This window comes from Erythrolamprus reginae, chromosome 2 (assembly GCF_031021105.1).
Source record: "Erythrolamprus reginae isolate rEryReg1 chromosome 2, rEryReg1.hap1, whole genome shotgun sequence".
NCBI classification, from domain to species: domain Eukaryota; kingdom Metazoa; phylum Chordata; class Lepidosauria; order Squamata; family Dipsadidae; genus Erythrolamprus; species Erythrolamprus reginae.
Genome location: NC_091951.1, coordinates 84,430,080 through 84,454,133, shown reverse-complemented (window position 1 = coordinate 84,454,133; position 24,054 = coordinate 84,430,080). Strand labels below are relative to the sequence as shown.

General features: G+C 40.3%; 1 protein-coding gene across 2 annotated transcripts; it reads left to right on the top strand.

The window, feature by feature from the left end:
- The first annotated feature begins 2,772 nt into the window (after positions 1 to 2,772).
- On the top strand, positions 2,773 to 22,144 carry FBXW12 (F-box and WD repeat domain containing 12). 2 transcript variants are annotated; one of them, XM_070738541.1, is made up of 10 exons: positions 2,773 to 2,978; positions 4,815 to 4,852; positions 6,002 to 6,162; positions 7,055 to 7,176; positions 10,829 to 11,038; positions 12,500 to 12,661; positions 15,371 to 15,575; positions 19,304 to 19,479; positions 19,638 to 19,762; positions 21,743 to 22,144. In XM_070738541.1, exons 1-10 carry the CDS (start codon positions 2,886 to 2,888, stop codon positions 21,840 to 21,842), a joined length of 1,392 nt encoding a protein of 463 aa, XP_070594642.1. In that variant the 5' UTR covers positions 2,773 to 2,885; the 3' UTR covers positions 21,843 to 22,144. The 2 variants fall into 2 exon arrangements, with proteins under 2 accessions (XP_070594642.1, XP_070594643.1); XM_070738542.1 differs by lacking the exon at positions 2,773 to 2,978 and adding an exon at positions 3,339 to 3,616.
- The last annotated feature ends 1,910 nt before the right edge of the window (positions 22,145 to 24,054 follow it).

Here is a 24,054-nt window from a genome sequence, read left to right as displayed (position 1 = left end):
ATATTTAACACAACAAAATTGCTCTTCCTCAGTGTTATCAAATAATTATCACTTACTATTAACTGATTATTAAATTACTACCAAAATTATCCTATTTCGGACACCTTCCCACCTGCGGTGATGGGGGAAGGAAAGAAAACAGAACCAGGAGACTGAAGAGGATAGACTCAGTTACAGCTGTGGTGAATGGTCCAGTAGGAGATCTGAAAGACCAGTTTTAGGGGACAGATCAGCATGGAGAAAATCTCACTCTAACGTGGTTGTCGTGGTTCAGAGCGTCCTGCAAACACAGCCAACGTGGTCATCTCCATACTTCTCACCAACAGTAAAAGAAAAGAAAATAGAAAATCGTACAATGTCACTAAGAAAGGTAACTAATGAAGCCATTGTAAATCAACAGGCAATCTCTCAGCAGACGCCTTTTTTTCTGCCCACGTCTTGTTACTAAGGATGAGGGCGTGGTTTCCTTTGGAGGCTACGCCTGTTACTTTCTAAACATAGATCGCTGCAGAAATCTAGCGGGGAGGCAGCCTCTCTCTAACTTCACGCAAACTACATTTCCCAGAGTGCCTGTAATTTTTACCAACGAGCCACAAGGAGTCGCAAGAACAGGGAACGGAGAAAAAAATCAGGATCGCCCACGAGGAAACCCGAGGAAAGGGGAGGAATCGTGAACTTAATAGGGCAGTAGGGCAGGGACGGTAGATATAGTGGTGCACTTATGCACGCCCCTTACAAACCTCTTAGGAATGGGGTGAGGTCGATTGTAGACAATCTGAGGTTAAAGTTTTTGGAGTTTGTGAGTTTGGGGAAGAAACCAGTCAGGTGGTGCATTCCATGCATTGATCACTCTTGCTGAAGTCGTATTTTCTGCAACCGAGTTTGGAGCGGTTTACATTGAGTTTTAATTTATTGTGTGCTCGTGTATTGCTGCGGTTGAAGATGAAGTAGTCATTAACATGAAGGATTTTTTTGGTACAGTATATGATTTTATGAACTACATTTACATCAGATCAGAAGCAAAATAGTTGTAAATTGTCTAATCCCAGTCTGGTGGAATAAGGTATTTTGTTGTGAGTGGAGGAGTGAAGGACTCTTCTTGTGAAATATTTCTGGACTCTCTCAATTGTATTAATGTCCAATATGCAATGTGAGTTCCAGACAGGTGAGCCATATACCTGAATTTGTCTAACAAATGTTTTGTAAGCTCTGGTTAGAATAGAATAGAATAGAATTCTTTATTGGCCAAGTGTGATTGGACACACAAGGAATTTGCCTTGGGGCATATGCTCTCAGCCTACATAAAAGAAAAATATAGATTTGTCAAGAATCATGTGGTACAACACTTAATGATTGTCATAGGGGCCAAATAAGCAATGAAGAAACAATATTAATAAAAATCTTAGGATACAAGCAACAAGTTACAGTCATAAAGTCCTAAGTGGGAGGAAAAGGATGATAGGAATGATGAGAAAAACTAATAGAAAGAGAAGTGCAGATTTAGAAAAAAAGTCTGACAGTGTTGAGGGAATTATTTGTTTAGTAGAGTGATGGCGTTCGGGGGGAAACTGTGTCTAGTTGTCTTGGTGTGCAGTGCTCTGTAGCGACTTTTTGAGGGTAGGAGTTGAAACAGTTTATGTGCAGGATGTGAGGGGTCAGTAAATATTTTCCCCACCCTCTTTTCGACTCGCAGTATACAGGTCCTCAATGGAAGGCAGGTTGGCAGCCATTTCTTTTTTCTGCAGTTCTGATTATCCTCTGAAGTCTGTGTCGGTCCTGTTGGGTTGCAGCACCAAACCAGACAGTTATAGAGGTGCAGATGACAGACTCCATGATTCCTCTGTAGAACTGTATCAGCAGCTCCTTGGGCAGTTTGAGCTTCCTGAGCTGGTGCAGAAAATATTCTTTGTTGTGCTTTTTTGATGATGTTAGCAGTGTGATATTGCCAAAATACTTCTGCTTCCCACCTGTGCTCCATTTATAATAAAATCATAATAAAACTCTGGGTTACCCCACTCTGTGGACCATCATCTCATTGTTATTTATTTTTTTATTGGATTTGTATGCCACCCCTCTCCGAGGACTTGGAGTGGCTCACAACATATCAAAACAATAAACAATATACGTATCTAAAAAATCCCATTATTATAGTTAAAAAACTTTAAAAACTCTATTAACATTTAAATCATTCCCATTCATACCTACTACACTCATCAGCCAGGGGGCTAGGGTCTAATGGCCCCAAGTCTGGCAGCACAGATAGGTCTTTAAACTTTTACAGAAGGCAAGGAGGGTGGGGGACGGTGCGAATCTCTGGGGGGAGCTGATTCCAGAGGGCGGGGGCATAGAGAAGGCTCTTCCCCTAGGTCCCACCAAATGACATTGTCTAGTTCAGTGTTTCCCAACCTTGGCAGCTTGAAGGTATTTGGACTTCAACTCCCAGAATTCGCTGGCCGGGGAATTCTGGAGTTGAAGTCCAAATACTGTATCTTCAAGTTGCCAAGTTTGGGAAACACTGTCATAGGGTATTCTGTTTCGAGTTTCGATACTTCTGGTGAAGTATCTTTGGACATATCTTTGGAACACATTCTTGTGTTCTTGTTAAAGCGATCAGGGTCCCTGAAAAGAACTATTAAGCGACGATACAAAGTAACTGAGCGGATCAGTCCTCCACACACCCGCTCGGTGCAAGCAATATTTTTTAAGTCTGCCGCCTCTCATTCTTGACGGGCAGCTGCAAGACAAGTCACGGGGGAAACCGAAACTTTTAATCCCGCCTCGAGGATATGCTTCAGCGTTGCATTCGGCTAGGGGCGTGGTGGGAAAAAAAAAAACACGTCTCCCGTCTCCGTATAAATTGGTTGTGAGGACGCCTGAAAAACACGATGAGCGCCGAGTCGCTGACTCTGGATTGCGTTATCCAGCTCTTCTCGTATTTAGAAGTGCCGGATCTGCTCAGAGCAGCTCAAGTGAATAAGGTACACCCGCTCCCGCAATGGAGACCACGCAGCAGGGTTGCGTACTTGGCTGATCACCGCGGTGATCCCAGTCACGCACAATACAGTGCCGGGTTTCCTAACCCGCTGACATTACAGCTGCCTAAAAATCCCCTTGGCTGTGGGGGGCGCGAGGTTTGCAACCCACGGGTGGGGTTGCTAGTATCGATCGCGCCCACTTCCATCGTTCGTATCATAATCCGTTCATTTGCGAACAAGAACGCTCTTGGCCTTTTTGAGGCGGGAGGGAAAACGTCCCAAAGGGCTCTTAAAATCGGCCGAAGGCAAATGAATCTTCCAACTAGTTTAATAAGAGGGTGGGAGGACGCCGCCGCGATCCCCGGAGAAGGGAGCCGGAAGTCTCGCCCTTCCTAGAGAACTCGGCTGGCCGTGACGACATATCCGGTTTTGTTGTTGTTGGTTTCACATGCTGGATCCGGTTTGCACGCTTCAGTATTGGATGTTGCATTTGAAACATGATTGTCCTCTATGATTTTCTTACCTTGAGGGCTTCGGAGCTTTTCATAGGCAGGAAAGCATTTGGCCTGATGCCAGGAATAGCTTTTACCAGCTGAGTTGATGCCACTTCTAGGGTTAAAAAAGTGATGCCACTTTTAAGGGTAAAATTCAATCACACTTTATTTTTATTTATTTATTTATTTAATTCATTTATTTCATTCATTCATTCCTATCATCCTTTTCCTCCCACTTAGGACTGTATGACTGTAACTTGTTGCTTGTATCCTAAGATTTTTATTAATATTGATTGTTTCTTCATTGCTTATTTGACCCCTATGACAATCATTAAGTGTTGTACCACATGATTCTTGAGAAATGTATATTTTGTTTTACATATACTGAGAGCATGTGCACCAAAGACAAATTCTATTCTATTCTTTTATTTATTTATGAAAACGTGCACAAGAAAAATATGTATGCATAAGCATAAACAAAAGAAAGTCGGTGTAGGTAAATTTGGACAATAGGACACTAGGACAGGGATGGTAGGCACCATGGTGCACTTATGCACAATCCCTTTTTTCCTTTTTTTTAGGGAGAAACAAACTTTGTTTCTCCCTAAAGTGGCATCTTCCTGGGGAGTAGGTGCATATTTAATTAAAATGGGCTTGGATCCTTGAGTAAGCACATTTATTGGTTTATCTTGCAGTTTCTCAAGCACTGGTTGAGTTCCTAAATTTTTACTAAGCCATAACTAATGGCTTTAGTTGCATGACACACTAAACCAGAGGTCTTCAAACTTGGCAACTTTAAGAGTTGTGGGCTTCAACTCCCAGAATTCTCCAGCCAGCTATACCAAGTTGCCATAAAGTTGCCAAGTTTGGCTTTAATTGCATGACCAGAGGTCTTCAAACTTGGTAACTAAGACTTGTGGGTTTCAACTCCCAGAATTCTTCAGCCAGCTATGCTGGCTAGAGAATTCTGGGAGGTGAAGTCCACAAGTCTTAAAGTTGCCATGTTTGATGACACCTGCACTAAACCATTATTCAATCTCATTTGGGTTTATAGGACACACAACTATAAACTGATCAGAGGGGCTGGGTTGGCACAATATGTTAGGCATGTTTGGGGTTCAGTGTGTAGCATGAACCCAAGCGTGATTGCTTCAGCTATTGTACTTAGCATGTGTATCATGAATTGCAGTTCAGTCAATATTAAACATGAACCATGTTGTTGTGGTTTATTCTATCATAGTTAAATCAAATCATAATTAGTGCAAGCTGTGAATTCTATCTTTTGGTTCAGTGAATCTTAAGAAGCTGCTTCTGAAACCTACCATTCTTTTCCTTCCCATTTTAGGTATGGAACGAAGCAGCAGAGACCACCTTTCTCTGGAGGTGAGAACAGCAAGAAATAGTGGGAAGGTCTGGATTTCACCAAGAATGGATGTTAATGGCTACAGATTGTTGGATGAAGATGCACTTCTTCCCAACAATTTATTCCTAGTTGTTAGGTGGAAGGGTGAATTGTTATTTTTGCCACATCCTTCTTGTGGGTTTCCTACAGGTAGGGTTACTGTATTTAGGCTGCAAATGTGGGAAAAAGGCCAATTTATACTTGCCTGGATTTTTGTAGCTCAGATCTGCAGGCGCAGTAAGTGCCCAGTAGGTTTCTGTGTCAACAAAATGCTAGACTAGCTAGGTTTCCCATCTGAGAAAACAGCTGTGCACTTTTTAAAGTCATTTAATAACTGTTCTTGGTAAATGCCATACCTTTTTGCTTACTAAGCCTTAAAAGTTTCCTTTTATAAGAAAGGCTAGCCAGGTGCTGCCACCTGCTGAGTCTAGGCAGGCCTGGTTGGTTTTTCACTGCCTGGGAACTCCATGGTGATGTCTAAATAGGGAAGCTGAACCAGTTGTATCAAATACATAATTATATTTTATAGAAATACAGGAGGACCATTTGAAGAGTCTTCTGTTTAACGGATACAGGTGATGCCAAAAAGAAAAAGGCCTTCTTGGTCTACTATTTAACAGCATTTCAGCATTCTTGCTCAAATAAATACCCATTTTATCAGAAATGCCAATTTCATCTTAGTTCCTGAATCAGCTTATATTTGCTATTTTTATTTCCTTAAATGTGTAATTAACATTTTATTATTGTGAATCAATCTTACGATTGCAAAGCTTCAAGAAGAATATAAATGTTTATATAATTACACGTGCCAATTGTAAATACTTGCATATTTATGACTGACTGTTAAGAATGTTAAGAAAAGTAGGTAATTACTATATAATTAGTAACTATTGAGTTCATGGTATTTTGTTGCTCTCTTAATATTTACAGTACTTTAATTTTCTTATTACTAATTCAGATTTGAAGTACTCAGAAATGACATTAAAATAACCTTCCAACATTCTTTTTAATCTAATAAGTCATATTTACAGAAGATAATTATTTAAAAAATAGAATTGCTATTTACTAGATCAGATCTGGATAAAGCAATTTAAATTTCACAGTAATAGTGCAATTGTTTATATTTATAGAAATATGTGTCTGAAAAGGTGGGCTTTCTGCAATATCTCTATGATCCCAGGAATCCACTCTTGGAAAAAGTACTATCTTCATCGCTCAAATCTTGAATCTAAGATGACATCAGGACAGCCTTCTGCTGATTATACATGTAAAGCTATAAGAGGACACAATGGTATGAGAAATGTGATAAACCACCAAAGTAATATTTTTAAAAGAAATAATATATTGAAATAATTCCTAATTCTTAACATGCATTATACTGTTGTTATGTATATGATTTGTATTCAAAAATACAAGAACTTCTATTTATTTAATTCAACTTGTATGCCACCCAACTCCTGAGGGATTTCTGCAGTAATGGAAGAGCACAGGGTGCTATAAAACTCTGCATTTTTAGAAAATAAGAGATTATAGTCTGATAAAATACACCTGCTATATATATTACAATTACCAAATATTTTCCCAATCAGTTGCTTCCCAATCCTAGGTTTTGGGCCTCCATGGAATTTTAAATCAGTTTTTTGGGAAATTGTTGAATCCATATCCACCTATCCGTCCACCTATCCTCATACAATCATACAAGCGTAGAAACCTATATAGTATCTCAGGATGGGTCTAATTCAGCTCCTCCATTACTGTCATGATCTCTGAATGCAAATGTTTGTTGGCTGAAAAAGCTTAATAATATCATCCACCAAAACGCCTTCTATCCTGGCTGGAGTGACCTAGCAGGGCTTGGGATGAATTTTCTATAGAAGTTGAGTGAGAGAAGAATCAATTGCATTGGTGGATGCAATTGCACCATTGCAGCCATTCCAACAAATAAATGGCAAATGTTTTCTAAGTTTGTGATCCAAAATTTTCTATTCCTTTGTGATCCAAAATTTCAAAGCTGATCCAACTGCTAGTACTTATAGTTGATTATAAATTTACAGTGTATTATGCAAAGTTGATAGTTTAGTTTTCAGAAGAAAACCCTTTGTTCTTCTGAAGCCACTGAACTAGAAGATAATCAAGCCCCAAAAGACTTTGCTTTTAAACACAAATCTGTTGTGTTGCTGCAGGAGTAATACATGGAATGGCTTATCTATCCGAGAATGAGCATATGTTTGCAACAGGAAAAGTAAATTCCACTATATGTACTGTATCTTCTGATGGCACAGTCAGGGCATGGAATGTCCAAGAGGTAAGAAAAAGGGAGCATATGGCGTAAATAACTTCAAAGACTTGCAGAGAAGAGCCATAAAGACCTGGCTGTTCCCCAGCTCTTGTGCTGGAGTAGCTGATATCCCCTTTGTTGGATATTAGCTGATCTGGGATGTTTTGCTTTTTTCTTTGCATCTGATTGTGTTTGATTATCTATGTCATTGTCAGGGTTCCAATTAACATCTGAGAAATAAATCAGAATCCAGTCCTAGGGTTTCTCCCAAGTTCCAATTTATTAATAAAGCCATGTTGGCACACACCATAGTCATCCCAGTACTGTACTGACAATCCTACAGTCCCCACCCAGGTTAAGGTTCATCCATCATCCCCACACCCACAAGTTCAGCACGTGGACCAGTCTGGTATCTGCACATCCACGAGCCTTCTCCTACTTCCGCTGGGGCTGGACAAAAGATGACCTTGGAGCTTCAAGAAAGGAATTTGTTATGACTAGAATTTTTCCTTCATGCAACCACAGGGATCAAAATCCAGATGCTTTGTCTGGAGTATGGCTAGATCTATTGGTGGCAAAAAATCTATTGGTGGCAGGCCAAAGTCTCTAACCAAATGATGGCTTCAGCCTGACAGTTGTATTGTTTTTATTCAGTATTATTTTTGTGTATTGTGAGCTAACAAAGTCATTTGGAGTCAGGTGGTATCAAATTGAATAAATATAGAAAGACTTTACAAATGCTGTAGATAAAAACTTTTTTGAAAACACAGATACATATAATTGAGCCTTTTGTTTGAAAGTTGGAGGTCTGAAACCTCTTTTTCCAGAAGAGCTCAACATCATCACACCCTTGTCCCATTTCCTGTTTTGGGGTAGTGGCTTGATAATTTCCTCTTGCTACCACCTATCTTTCAGGGGTGGCTCAGCTGGTGTCTCCCCCTGACCCCTAATGTGCTTCCTTTCAGATGACTGAAAGGTCAAAAAGCAAATACAGGAATGATTTTTATAGTTCCAGCTCCTGGCCCCGTAATCTAGAATAATGAGAGTAGAGAATTCAGCCCATTTTACCTCCAACCCTGCTTTAGAAGCAAACCAGCTTCTAAAGATAAAAGATAGAAGAAAAGAAAATGTAAGACACTCGATTCAGTTTTATATGGTGAGATGCAAATGGTCAGTGCTGCGAAAGAAAAGGTACAGTCATTTGTAGTCAACAGTCATAAATCCTAAAAGAAATAAAATATTGATTGGCCTGAGTAGACCAGAAGATTGCTCTTGTAGACTTGAATGCTCTTGGGCAGAATCTCAAGAGATCTCAGGAAAGATGGCATTTATGATTGTTTTATAGCTTTTAAGAATATTCTAAAACAAAAGGAAACATTTTTTGGATGTATCTGTAGTACTATTCAGTTCCTTAACTTCTATAGACGAAAAGAACCATATGATCACCATGCACAATGTCCTCAAGTAGCTTCTGACAAAGTCAATGGGGGAATCCAGATTCACTTAATGGCTGCAGATTTATTTAACAACTGTGATTTGCTTAATGATCATGACAAAAAAAAAGATTGTTAAATCAGGCATGATTTACTTAATAATTATGTCACTTACCAAAGAAAGTTAAGAGTCCCAATTATGATCATAAAGTGAGAACTACCTGTACTGTATATCTATTCTTTTAATTTAATTGTAGGAAATTACTGTGATTAAAAGTTGTCTTGCTGTTGTTCATGAAAAAGAATTCTACAGTGAGTACTCATCAATGCACTTAAACAATATACATGATTAAATGTCTGATTACCAAGAGAAGCCCTTGAATTAAATCTCGCCACTGAATATAAATTTATTTATGGGGATAATGGTGGTAAAATGAGCACTGTGCATTGCTGGGCCAAAAATCTAAAGATAGTGAATCAAGGGAATCTGAATTTTGTTAACAAAAACAAGGCGAATGATCTGTGACAACTGATGAGTTTTGGCTAAGAAATGCTGATAGCAGTGATTGATGAACAATCAGCAGATCGTCAGAGAGCTGGTTGCGAGGGCAGTGCGAGGTTCCGTCCACCTGCTCAAACGCCACCATTTGGATTCTTTTACCCTCTGCGCATGCGCAAAGTATTCTGTGCATGTGCAGAGGGTAAAAGAACCCAAATGGAGGTGTCTGAGCAGGTGGGCAGAGCTTCGCACTGCCTTTGCAACTGGGTCTTTGACGACCAACAGGACGAGCGAACCGGGAGCATTTCACCTTTGAAGAGATGGAAATGTTGAACTTTGCCAGCAATGTTGTCATGCTATGATGATTTTTTTTTAGAGCATTGTGAGAGTTGAGGATGCTCCAGATCATTACTGTGTCCTAGAAATGACACACCCATCCAGGGAATATCATCATTAAATTCCACTTGCTTAAAAAAAAAACCTGGCTTTGGTAGGAAAACTCATGGTTACAATTTTTGGAGACTCAGACAGTGTGATTCCCATGCTTTTTCTGGAACCTGGCACTACTATCAATTCAGTGCTAGGCTTTAACATTCAAAATTTGAAAGTTAAGCAGAGTCCAGAAACATTAAATAAATTTTGTTGGACTATTAAATCAGACACCTCATCATCAGCCATCCAAAATGCAACTGCAAAGTTGGACCACACTGTCTTACTCCATACACCATACAGTTCAGATCTGGCTCCACGTGACTTCCATTTCCTCCCCTCTAAATTTAAAATGTACTCTCAAGGGAATTGTTTGATCCAAATGAAGATCTGGGTAAAAGAATAGGTTGAGTGAAGTTCTTTCATGATAGCGTTAAGATGAAAGTAGGGGAAAGCTGACCCAATCTGTTCAACACATTCAAGAAATGGCATTAAATAATATTCAAATAAAATTCTCAAAGTGGAATGTTATTTTGAAAATGTAATGTGAACTGTATAAACCAGGGGTCTCCAACCTTCGTAACTTTAAGCCAACTTTAAGTAGATAAAATTTAACACCTGATATAAGCAACCTGCTGTTTCTTCCAGAATGCAGTACATGAAAAATAGCTGATAAAGACATAAAGACTGTTTTCACAGACTTTATTTAATAGTTTTAATAGTTTAATAGTTTTTGTGGGGCATAGGCATCACAACTGTGATCATTGAATGGCTACCAAAGTTTTTACTACCACACTGTGGGTGTGGCTTATGTAGGACATTTTCTTTCAACATATTTCAGTGCAAATTGGGTACTCTGGGGTGGAGCTCCATTTTCGCTACCCCACTGCGTCCCGTTCCCCCGCCTCCAGGCAATAGCCCACCCCTGACTGTGATCCAAAGGAAGTTGTTATTTTATGTTAAATGAACTAATATCTTTTAGGAAATTTTTGCCACAGCTCAGGACTTTGAAATACAATGAAAAAGTCTGACTCATTATCATGATCTAATAGAGAAATAAATGAAGTGAACAAGTTTCAACAAGATAAAAGCAAATGAGTTGGGTAGAGATTTCCCCCCCCTAACACCGATAAAAATAGTTTTTCACCAAACAAGTGTGTTGGATATCTTTTCATGGAAAATTATTTCAGATTGAAAAGAATGCATGGTACATAAACTTGCAATAATAGTTACCCTAACAGGAAGATGGTGTTTTTTTATGAATATATTTATCAAATAGAATGATTTTTCATTTTTCTTCCTCCCCCCCTTTTATCAGGGTAAACAGATTTGGTCTAGTCCCCAACAGGAATTTCCACTAGTAAATATTATCACATTTCCTGCATTTACACTGGCAGCTACAGCAGACACTCGGGGGACAATCAAACTCTGGCATGGGACTACAGGGGAAGAGCTTTCAACTTTTTCAGTGTCATCCAGATCATGCTCTACGGTAGCCTACACAGTAAAGAATAACCCATTCGTAATGGTAAGTAAAACACTAAATGAGTTGATCGCCACTCTCAAGGAAGCTTTCTTCTGATTGCCAAATACTTGCAAAATAGGACATTTTAAAGCAAGGGTCCTCAACCTTTTGGACCTCAAGGACCACCAAAGTCATAATTTAAAATCCCATGGACCCTAATTCATAATTTTAAATCCCATAGGCCACTAATATGAATATTTTTTTAAAAAAAAGATATACTGTATTTGTAGAATCATGATCAGAGAACTTCCATTTTATTAATATGATATGCACATATTTAACATAACAAATTTTTAAATACTTAATTATAACAATCATAAATGTTTATTTAATCATAACAAAATCTTTAAAGGTTTAATTGTAACAAAATTATTAAAGGTAATTATTGCAAAATAATTGAAGATAATTTGATGGTGGCTTGCTGATGTTGGGAAAGTCAGTCCCATATTCCAGAGCTGTAGCAGTAGATCCTCCCCTCCCCCTCCTTTCCCTTCCCATTCCTTCCCTGTCCTTTCTTCTTTCTGGACTGGATTAATTGCACTTGGCCATATCTGGCTCAGGGGCCAAAATTTCTCCGTTGACCAGCAAAATTTTCTCATGGACCACCAGTGGTCCACAGACCAGAAGTTGGTGATCTGTTAACCTGTGGCAGCCTGAAATCAGTACCAATCCTTTCTGTACCTATAACGCCTTGGGGCATCCACCGAGTTTGGGAAGTTGAGCCTTTTTCTTACTTTACAGTTTAGTAGCATTTCCTATAAACATGAAGCAGGGGAAATTCCCCATTGTTTGTAACTCCCACATCTCCCAACCTGGGATCCCCCACACACACTCCCCAAATGGCAAAAGCCATCTTCCTGTGTTCTCCATAGTTGCTTGGAGGAATAGGATTGTATCTTTCTCAATGCAGGAAGTTTTGAAGATGCTGGATTCCCGTTGATGTGGAAAGAAACTTTAGCAAGGAAGCTCAAATGTTACCTATACATATACTGTAGTCTCAAATATCAGGCTGTGAGAAACAATTATTTGTACCGTGTTTCCCCCCCAAAAGACGCTGTTTTATATATACGGTATATATATATATATAGTATATATTAACCCTGAAATAAGTGCTTGGCCTTATTGCCACGTATTCAAAAGCCCAATTGGCCTTATAATCAGGGGATGTATTATTTTGGGAAAAACGGTGGTTCAGGGGCTGGCATTCAAGTTTTATAGAGCTAATAGAATTAGATTATAGTCCTATTAACTTAGCAATTATTGTAGATACTGATTTGCCAGAAATTGGCTGTAGTATATAGTTTTTGCTCATGCCCATTCTGTTCAAAATAACAGAATGAGGATGAGCAAAAGCTATACTCTACTACAGCAAATTTCTGGCAAATCAGTATCTACAATAATGAAGTAATTAGAATCTCTGAAGTTCCAGGTATTTTACATGGTTTTTCCTCTTCTTTGGGTTAGGTGGGGACTGAAGAAGGCTCACTTCGTATATTGGCAGCAACTGATCTAAGCCAAATTTTATACAAAAAATTGTTTCAGAACTGTGGTATGCAGTTGTCTTTGTGTTCACCAGATGGGCAATGGATACTTGTTTGTCCTAGTGATACTGCTTTTTCACCAAAGGTATGGTTTCTATTATTATTATTATTATTATTATTATTATTATTATTATTATTATTATTATTATTATTAAATGTGTCTCGAGACCTAATGGCATTGCAGCAAAGTAGGACAAAATTGTTCATAATTGTTTCAGAAGAGTAGGCAAAAGGCAAGAGTGTTAAGAAATTGCAAGGAAATAGAATTCAAGTGGTCAGAAAGGAAAATGCCTTCCCAATTAAGAGAGTGAACTTGGGAGGGAGGGAGGGAACAGACATTTCTTCACAGGAGGTGTATATACAAAAGATGGATGCCCATTTTTAAGGGTTACTACAAAATGGATTTCTGCATTGGTTTGGGGTTGGTGACTTACAAAATCCTTTGCAACTATTATGTTCTTTGATTCTGTGATCTTTCAGACATGAAGCAGTCTTGGTGGATTTTGGAATGGACGTAATATTTAAATTCTTTGTTTCCTTCACATTATCAACATTCTGAATCTGATTGCTATTGCTTCTACCCAGCTGTCATTTCTGGAAAAACATTTGTGAAATGCAGTCACAAAATTAATCTCAGCTGATATGGACTGAGTTAGTGACAACATTATGCTTTTACTGTCTCATGCTATATTATATGTCATCCTGAGGGTTTTGGCTCCAACTTATTAAATGAGTAAATCAAATAACCATTTGTATTTCCTCTATTTATATTCTTGGCCTTTCTTTAATAAGTTGCTAAGGAAAACTAAGGAAAATTACTGTATTGTCAGAGTATAAGACACACCGGAGTATAAGACGCACCTTAGGGGTTTTTTTTTGGGGGGGGGGGGAGAATCTGCCTGCCAGGTATTCATCTGGCTAGCATGCTTAGTCTGGTCAGCTTCAGCACATTATTTTATCCCCTGGTTAGGGCTTTAAAAAAACCTTATTGGGAGAGAGTAACAATGAAAGAGCTTGCAAGCAGGTAACAGCTGGGGACATTATTAGCACCTGGTTAGGGCTGGAAAGAAACACTCAGAGCAATGAAAAAAACCTGCAAAGACTTAGGACTGGAAAAGCATTGTTTGCAGAGAGTAACAATGAAAGAGCTTGCAAACAGGTAAGAGCTGGGAAGATCGTTAGCACCTAGTTAGGGCTTGCATTTTGGAACACGTTTCAAAGGTTATGTATGATGCAGAATAGAGCATTGCAATTCAAATAAGAGGGGTCATGTAATAGAAGTCATGGCTTACATGCAGATCAAAGACTCAACTCCAGCATTTTAGAGATTTGGAAAGGATTTCTTGGAAAGTTGCTGCCAAACAATGTAAACTAGACAATGGTAACCAGGTGCTTTCCCGAGCATTTGAATCATAATTCTCATTGGTCATGCTGGCTAGAGCTGAATGGAGATCTACCAGTTCTTTTATCTCATAGAAACATAGAAACATAGAAACATAGAAGTCTGACGGCAGAAAAAGACCTCATGGTCCATCTAGTCTGCCCTTATACTATTTTCTGTATTTTATCTTAGGATGGATATATGTTTATCCCAGGCATGTTTAAATTCAGTTACTGTGGATTTATCTACCACGTCTGCTGGAAGTTTGTTCCAAGGATCTACTACTCTTTCAGTAAAATAATATTTTCTCATGTTGCTTTTGATCTTTCCCCCAACTAACTTCAGATTGTGTCCCCTTGTTCTTGTGTTCACTTTCCTATTAAAAACACTTCCCCCCTGGACCTTATTTAACCCTTTAATATATTTAAATGTTTCGATCATGTCCCCCCTTTTCCTTCTGTCCTCCAGACTATACAGATTGAGTTCATTAAGTCTTTCCTGATACGTTTTATGTTTAAGACCTTCCACCATTCTTGTAGCCCGTCTTTGGACCCGTTCAATTTTGTCAATATCTTTTTGTAGGTGAGGTCTCCAGAACTGAACACAGTATTCCAAATGTGGTCTCACCAGCATTCTATATAGTGGAATCATAATCTCCCTCTTCCTGCTTGTTATACCTCTAGCTATGCAGCCAAGCATCCTACTTGCTTTCCCTACCGCCTGACTGCACTGTTCACCCATTTTGAGACTGTCAGGAATCACTACCCCTAAATCCTTTTCTTTTGAAGTATTTGCCAACACTGAACTGCCAATACAATACTCAGATTGAGGATTCCTTTTCCCCAAGTGCATTATTTTACATTTGGAAACATTAAACTGCAGTTTCCATTGCTTAGACCATTTATCTAGTAAAGCTAAATCATTTACCATATTACAGACGCCTCCAGGAATATCAACCCTATTGCACACTTTAGAGTCATCGGCAAATAGGCAAACCTTCCCTACCAAACCTTCCCCTATGTCACTCACAAATATATTAAAAAGAATAGGACCCAGAACAGACCCTTGTGGCACACCGCTTGTAACCTGACTCTGCTCAGAATACTCGCCATTAACAATAACTCTCTGATGTCTACGCTTCAGCCAGCTGCAAATCCATTGACTATCCAGGGATTAAGTCCAATCTTCACTAATTTATCTATCAGCTCTTTATGTGGAACCGTATCAAACCGTATCTCACGCATAGACAGTATACACTGAGATAAATCAAGGTCCTAAGTTGGGATAGAAAGTTAAATATATTGACATACATTTTTCATACAAGTTCAAACGTTGCACTGATATTTCTAAAAAAGAATAAATTACATTTTCCGATTCCAACTTATTGGTATTATTTTCTTTTTTGCATGTCAGGTGTTCAACACATATTATGCAACTCAGCCAGAAGAAGATGATTTGATGCTATCTAGTCCTTTACCTGTTACAAATCATTGTCAGGTGATGTGCTGGTTACCAGCTGAATCAGCAAGAATTGTCATTTTGCACGAAAATGAGATGCTTCACATTGATAGCTTTGATTTGGTAATTGAGAAATCTAAATACAAAAAGAATGTTACAGGTAGGCTTCATCAAATTATTATGTAATCTTAGATGTGCCATTGGATAGTTAAAATGTGCGGGACCATAATGGAAAAAAATATAAAATTTATTGTCAGGCAGTAACATTATTAAGACCAAATATATCCAAATAGTAGTTTTTTATTATTTTCTACAACAATATATCAAATATATCCTTTTCTATACATACTTGACCTTGACACATACTGTATATTGCTTGATCAGTAATTTTACATTATTATCTTAAACGTGTTTGATAATAATCTGGAAAAAATGGCAATCATTCTCTTAAATCATTTATGCCAAACATTCAGGTGCCATTTCTAGTCCCTGAATAATACTCTGAGAAAAATCCTTTCTGATAGTTTTTAGAAGAATGCTTTCTTCAGTCGCATTATTCTAGAATGACTTACTCTTTTTGATGTTCTGTAGCAAATCCAGAGAGCTTAATTCTTTTTGAGTATTCATTTTTTGTTATTTAGAATACTCATACCCTGCTTTTCTACCAGTCTCCTGGAGTATGTACAAAAAATTAAATAGTTGGTAACCTAGAACATATGATAGTTGAAGAAAAAGGTAAAAGAACTACAGCTGATTTTGATGGATTGCTTAGATCAGCGTTTCCCAACCGGTGCGAGACACGGTCAGGTGTGCCGCGAAGCTAGGGAAGCTCCAGCTGGGCGGGGCGCTGCCGGTGCCTCCGACCTCCCGGCTCCTGCCCGATGCTGCGGTTTCTGGCGCTCTCCTGCTGGGCCCCAAAGAAGGAAGGCAGGAAGGAGAGCTTCATTCTTCGCGCCTTTTTCCCGCCTTCCTTCTTTGGGGCCCAGCAGGAGAGCGCCAGAAACCGCGGCATCGGGCAGGAGCCGGGAGGTTGGAGGCACCGGCAGCGCCCAGCCCAGCTGGAGCTTCCCTGGTGTCGGCGGCAAGTGTCCTTTGGGGCCCGGAGGGAGGGCACTGGCGGTGGGGGCTGCAGCAGCCGCAGGCAGTCGGGGGAGATGGCGGTGGGAGCGGGGGGGCGGCTGCAGCGGCGCAGGCAGTCGCGGCAGGATGGCGGTGGGAGGGGGGGGCGGCTGCTGGCTTGGCATATACTGGTATATGCTGGCGCTGCGGGCCTGGCATATACGGCGTCCAGCAGCACATCCAGCTGCCGCCGTCAGGGCTCCCGCTTGCAGTCAGCTGAGAGAGAGAGAAAGAAAGAGAGACATATAAGAGAGGCAGAGAGAGAGAAAGAGAGACATAGCAAGAGAGGCAGAGAGAGAGAGAAAGAGAGACATAGCAAGAGAGAAAGAGAGACATAGCAAGAGAGGCAGAGAGAGAGAGAAAGAGAGAAAGAGAGAGAGAGAAAGAGATAGCAAGAGAGGCAAAGAGAAAGAAAAACACATATAGCAAGAGACAGTGAAAGAGAGAGAGAGAGCAAGAAAGAGAAAAAAGCAAGAGATAGCAAGAGAGACAGAGAGAGAGAGAGCAAGGGAGAGAGAAAGACATAGAGGAAGGGAAGGAGGGAGAGAGAAAGAGCAAAAAAGAGAGGAAGAAAGAAAGAGGGATGGAGAGAAAGAAGGGAAGGAAGGAAAAGAGAGAAAGAGGGAGAAATAGAGCGAAAGGGAGGAAGAGAGAGGGGTTTTTGTCCAAACTTTTCTTTAGCCCGCCCCCCCCCCTTCAATGATACCCAGGATTTTGAAAATATGAATAATGTGCCGCGGCTCAAAAAAGGTTGGGAAACACTGGCTTAGATGACTGGTAATATATATTCTAAATCAATAGCAATTTAGAGCATATGACAATTGGAATTGAAAAGGTAAAAAACCTATGGCAGATAATAGGTTGGTTGAATTACCTAGAACAGGGGTAGGCAAAGTGGGCTCTTCTATGACTTGTGGACTTCAACTTCCAGAATTCCTGAACTAGCATGATTGTCTCAAGAATTCTGGGAGTTGAAGTCCACAAGTCATAGAAAAACCAACTTTGCCTACCCCTGACCAAATGATTGGTAATATAGATTCTGATGCCTTGCAATTTGTTGTAAGCTGCCCAGAGCTGCCTTGCAGTGAGATGGGCAGCAAATAAATTTATTAAATAAAATAAATAAATGTATTATTTGCCAGAATCTCTTGTCTTAGTTAAGCCTTTTCTTTTTCTTTTATTTATTTCTATTTTTATTGCTTTTATTGCTTTAAGATAAGCTTAAATTTACTAATTAATGGTTGTCTAAATGCTTATGATACAGACCCATTGTAGAAGCTCTGGTGGGTGGTAGCCAGTGGTGGGTTGTAAATAATTTTGCTACTGGTTCACACATGTATAGAAGTGTCCCAGGCAGGTGAGCGGAGCCTCCTGCCACCGGTGCTACTAGTTCTAAGAACCAGTCCGAACAATGAGCAACCCACCGCTGGTGGTAGCCATCAAGATGTCTCTGGAGGAATGAAGCAGTCGGAATGAAGCAGTCCTGTTGCTCATGCTATGCCAAAAGACTGGGTGACTTTGGGCCTCTCTTTCTCAGCCCAATTCACTTCAGAGTTTTTGTCGTGGGGGGAAAAAAGAGTACAATTGGATATGTTCAGTCCCCTAAATTTTTCGGCATATAAAATGCACCTCCCCGCCCCAAGAAAGATGGTGGAAATGTTGGTACATCTTATACACTAAATACAGCCATTTTTGGCCTCCAGAAGCCCCGCCCCATATCCCTTTTTTAAAAAAAATGGGCCCTTTTTTTTGCAAAAATGGGGTACGCAGATAGTTGGAAGGCTTGTAGAGTGCTCCTAGGCGCTGGGAGAAGGAAAAACTCAGAGGGGGGGGGGCATATAAATCCAATAAATAAAACCACAATTATTTTTTTGCAAAAATGGGGTTTTTCCCCCTTCCCCCAGCCCCTAGGACAGTAATGGCAAACCCATGGCACAGGTGCCACAGGTGGCACACGGAGCCATATCTACTGGCATGTGAGCCGTTGCTCTAGCTCAGTTCCAATATGCATGTGTGCCGGCCAGCTGATTTTTGGCTCATATAGAGGCTCTGGGAGGCCATTCTTGGCTTCCAGAAAGCCTCCAGGAGGATAGGGGAGGGCGTTTTTACCCTCCCCTGGCTCCAGGGAATGCTTTGGAGCCTGGGGAAGGTGAAACACGAGCCTACTGGGCCCACCAGAAGTTGGGAAACAAGGGAGTTTCCAGCCTCCAGAGGGCCACAGGGGGTGTGTGAAGCTGTTTTGCCCTCCCCAAACATTCAATTATGAATGTGGGCACTCACGTGTGCGCGATAGCATGCACGCACTCTTTCAGCACCCGAGGAATGAAAGGTTCACCACCACTGCCCTAGGAGCACTCTGCAGGATCCCAAACCCTCTGTGCACACACAAAAAGAAAGAGGTGAAAATGGGCTGTTTTTTGCAAAAAAACGGGGCTCGCAGAAGATTTGGGAGGCTTGCAGAGTGCTCCTGGGGGCTGGGGAGGACAGACATTTTTTCCCCCTTACTTATCTCTTTGAAATCTTGGTGCGTCTTATACACCACTACATCTTATAGTCCAAAAATATGGTATTTATAAAAATTAATAAAGTCAGGATATAAAATTAGTCATAAAATCATGTTATCAAATGAAATGGTCTTTCCATCTTCGACAGTGTCAGGATTACAATTGTCAGAACTAATCAATATTGACAAAGAACTATTGGGTAAAAATACAAATTTCAGACATCTTATGTGGCACAAGAATAAATGTTGTTCTTTTTATGCAAAAGCTAAACAGGTTGCAAGCTTCACCCTACCAGCCCAACAGCAGATGACAAGTATGAAAGGATTTGGCAAACAAACCCTTCTTATAGCAGCTGGACCAGAACTGACAGTATACACTCTGAGCGGGACTGTATTGATGGCTTTTAAGGATCATCATAAAATTATTACCTCTATTTGGGTGGTATGGTGACTCTTCCTTATTTAGACATTTTAGTCTATTATTTTGCACAAAAAAAAACCAACCCCCAACAACCTCTGAGTAGTTGTTACTTTCTGTTCTGTATAGGTATATTAGGCGTATTTAATTTAATTTGTTTTTGCCATTCCATCTTACTTTAGGATCCTTTTCACGTCGTGACATCTTCCATGGATCTTTCACTCCGTGTATACTTCTGGAAAAATAACAAATCCTCTTTGTTGACAAGTTGCTATCATTTATTGGGAGGATCTCACAGATGGTCAAGGTAAGTCTCATCTTTAAAAAAAAAATGTTTTGTGGTTTCTTGGCATTTTAACAGCCTAGTGACACAGTGTTTCACATTTCATTTAGTATTTTTCAAATGTGATTATAGTATTGAGTGCCCACTGGCAATTTATCTTGTTCAGGACTCCTGGATAACTAGTTGAGTTTCTCTTGCCTGAACTTGTCTATTTAAGCTGTAGCAGAGAAGTCTTTTGTGTATTCTGTACAGGGAAATTCCTCCATCCCTCCCCGAGTTGTTACGTGCAGGTTGAGTTTCCTTTTCTTATTCAGCTTTCAAACCTCACCTGACCCTTTCAGGCTGATATTTAACCTGATTTGCTGATAATTTAACCATGGTGCTTTCTTTAAAAGGCGGATTAAAAATGTTTAATTTCTTATTGTATATTTTATATACTCTATTTCAAATAAGATATAGGAAAGCTGCTTTTCTTTTCTTTATAGTGATACATATTCACTAATTTATCCAAGTACTTATGTTAAGGATAGCCTTGATATGTCAAGTAATCCCTATATATTTTTAAATTATTTTAGTTTTTCGCCCCATAATCACAAGAATTTGTATCTGGAGACCACACTGAAAAATATTACCGTATTTTTTGGAGTATAAGATGCACCTTTTTACCAGTGTTCTGTTTTAGTATTAAGATAAGGCAGCTGAGTTAAACCCTCACTTAGTCATGTTTGGATAAATCTATTTACAGTGATCCCCCGAGTTTCGCGATCTCGATCTTTGCGAAACGCTTTATCACGATTTTTCCACCCGATGACGTCACTCCCTTCCTTTCTCATCTTTCTTTCTCTCTCTTTCTCTATCTTGCTTCTTCCTCTCTCACACTCTCTTCCTCCCTCTCTCATCTTTCTTTCCTTCTCTCTTTCTCTATCTCTCCCCCTCTTGCTCTCGAGCGGCAAGCGAGCAGCCGGGCGGGCGGGTGAACGGGCAAGCGGAGCGGCCGGGCGGGCGGGCAAGCGGAGCGGCCGGGCGGGTGAACGGGCAAGCGAGCAGCCGGGCGGGCGGGTGAACGGGCAAGCGGAGCGGCTGGGCGGCTGGGCAAGCGGAGAGGCCGGGCGAACGGGCAAGCGGAGAGGCCGGGCGGGCGGGGTGAACGGGCAAGCGAGCAGCCGGGCAGGCGGGTGAACGGGCAAGCGGCAAGCGATCTTGGGGTTTCCCCTTTGCCTGGGCGGCGGGAAGACCCAGGGAAGGTTCCTTCGGCCGCCCAACAGCTGATCTGCTCCGCAGCGCAGCAGCAGCGAGGAGCCGAAGATGGGGTTTCCCCGTTGCCTGGGCAACGGGGAAACCCCATCTTCGGCTCCTCGCTGCTGCCGCGCTGCGGAGCAGATCAGCTGTTGGGCGGCCGAAGAAACCTTCCCTGGGTCTTCCCCGCCGCCCACACACAAACTCCACCATCTGCGCATGTGCGGCCATGAAAAAAAGGGCGCGCATGCGCAGATGGTGTTTTTACTTCCGCACCGCTATATCGCGAAAAATCGAGTTTCGCGAGGGGTCTTGGAACGGAACCCTCGCGAAACCCGAGGGATCACTGTATTTATATTTATAATTAGGAGTTAGTGTGATTATATTTAAGAAAATTCTCTAAGATTAATATACTGCCATAATGTACATTTCTCCAATTCTTTGCTATTTCTGTGGGCCAGGCACATATGCAGAAATACACAGCAAACATATATATCATCTATGCTGATGGGAGGCAGAGGCTGTTTTTCCTTGTTTCCTCCCCCAAAACTAAGGTGCATCTTATACTCAGGTGCATCTTACTCTGAAAAAAACGGCACTCAAAGATAAACTTTCCAACTGCAAATTACAGTGTTATCATGTAGTGACCCAACTGATGTAAGCTTTGGAAATATTCTATCCCAATGTAAAATCTAGCTCGTTTGATTTCTTGTACTTTACATATTGAATTGTTTCAATGTGACTAACACAAACATTTCATTCATATAGTGGCTTCAGATCTGTGGCATGCGATGATGTCAGCATTGTTGGAATAGTGGCTGGAATTGATGGCAAAGACATTTTAAGAGCATATTCCTTTCATCTGTAAGAGTTCCATGCACTTGTTTTCACTCTAAACATTTTTCATCAAGTTGTCCAACTCAAATGATAATGGAAGCATGATTGAAAGCAGTCAATTGATCGATTACCTTTTCAATAACCAATTGATTAAATCCTTGGCTTGAAAAAAACCCACAAGAGCTTTGCTTAGCATTTTAAATGTATCTTACACCTTATATGTGCATGTATATAATTTTAGATTGTTTACACATGCTTGTTTTGCTTTTTCTATTTATAACAGCTACTTTCTAAAAGTTATCGGAATGTACAATATAAATTATACTCTCCACATTTTTGTGCATTGTGGAAAAAACTTTATAAGCTAAATATGGTCATTATAAATAAGCAGATAACTTGTTCACTGCATGAAAAATGTGCAAAAATAATTTCATAGGGGTCACTAAGGGTTATTAACTAGATCAGGGGTGTCAAACTGGATTTCTTCACGGCCTAGATCAGCATTGTTTCTCCGTGGGCTGCCAGAGGGGGGGAATGGGACAAACATCTCCTGCAGCACTCTGGGCAACTCCCCTTCCCCCCCCCCGGCTGGAGTTTGATACCCCTGCCCCAATGGTATTTTCAATTGCTTTCTGAAATTTTCTTCATTGAAAAGGGGGTGTTTTCCTGTGTTTCTGTTCTCTTGTGTTCTGTTTGCATATTTATATTATGCACTGAGAATCATGAGTCAGACTGAACCAGAATAGGAAGGCTCAGAATGGAGCAGTTGACAACATTTCAAGATGTCTGTCTGTCTTTCCCAGACAAATAAATTAGGAGAAACAAAATTTGGGATTTTATCTCCCAGGGTAGAAGAATCTGATTATTCTCAAACATCTATTATAGTCCTTCTCTGTGCAATTTTAGGAGTTACTCTGCTGATATGTAGATCAAAACTCAATCTCATTTACATAGAACATAGTTGCTTAGGCATACCAACAATTAATCTATTCTAAAATATACAGAGGCTTTATTGAAGTATGAGATAAAACCAGAAAATATTAGAAGGAAACAATACATAAAAAATACAATATGCTCTCTCAACACTGAATTTCTATTTTATTATGAAAATACATACATAAATACAAGAGCAATACTAGACAAGATATTTGAAATCACAACAACACTTCTCCCCAATATGCATGTACATTATTTGGTTCATTTGATTCAAAGGACAAAAATGTAATGGTAAATCTTGCAAATTTATAGAATAACTTAGATCAGGAACATGTAATTCAACCAACTATGATCCTGTTGTGATATTAAAGCCCTAAGAAAGGCAGCAGGTTGTATAGTTAACTCCTTAGAGGCAAAACCACTGCCCTAAAACTATGCAACCTACTACCTCTTCCTAGGAACCCCACCATTTCTTCATTCGTCGAAAAAAAAAAGGTCATTGTGAAATATTATGCACATCTTTAAAGATTATGCAGTATAAAACACATGCAGGTTCATTACCATTGTTCATTTGTGGTAAACAAGAAACATCCTTAAGTGTTAAATATTTTGACATCCTAACAAATGATTAGTACAGTGTTTCCCAACCTTTTTTGAGCCGCGGCACATTATTCATATTTTCAAAATCCTGGGGAACATTGAAGGGGGGGAGCGGGGGCAGGCGGGCTAAAGAAAAGTTTGGACAAAAAAACCCTCTCTCTTCCTCCCTTTCGCTCTATTTCTCCCTCTTTCTCTCTTTTCCTTCCTTCCATTCTTTCTCTCTCTCCATCCCTCTTTCTTTCTCTCTTTTTTGCTCTTTCTCTCTCCCTCCTTCCCTTCCTCTGTCTTTCTCTCTCCCTTGCTCTCTCTCTCTCTCGCTATCTTTCTTGCTTTTTTCTCTTTCTTGCTCTCTCTCTTTCACTGTCTCTTGCTATGTCTTTTTCTTTCTCTTTGCCTCTCTTGCTATCTCTCTTTCTCTCTCTCTGCCTCTTGCTATGTCTCTCTTTCTCTCTTGCTCTGTCTCTTTCTTTCTCTCTCTGCCTCTCTTGCTAGGTCTCTTTCTCTTTCTTTACTTCTCTATCTATGTTGCTCTCGCTCTGTCTTTCTCTGCCTCTCTTGCTATGTCTCTCTCTCTGCCTCTCTTATATGTCTCTCTTTCTCTCTCTCTCTCTCAGCTGACTGCAAGCGGGAGCCCTGACAGCGGCAGCTGGACGTGCTGCTGGACGGCGTATATGTACAGCGTCCAGCAGCACGTCCAACTGCCACCA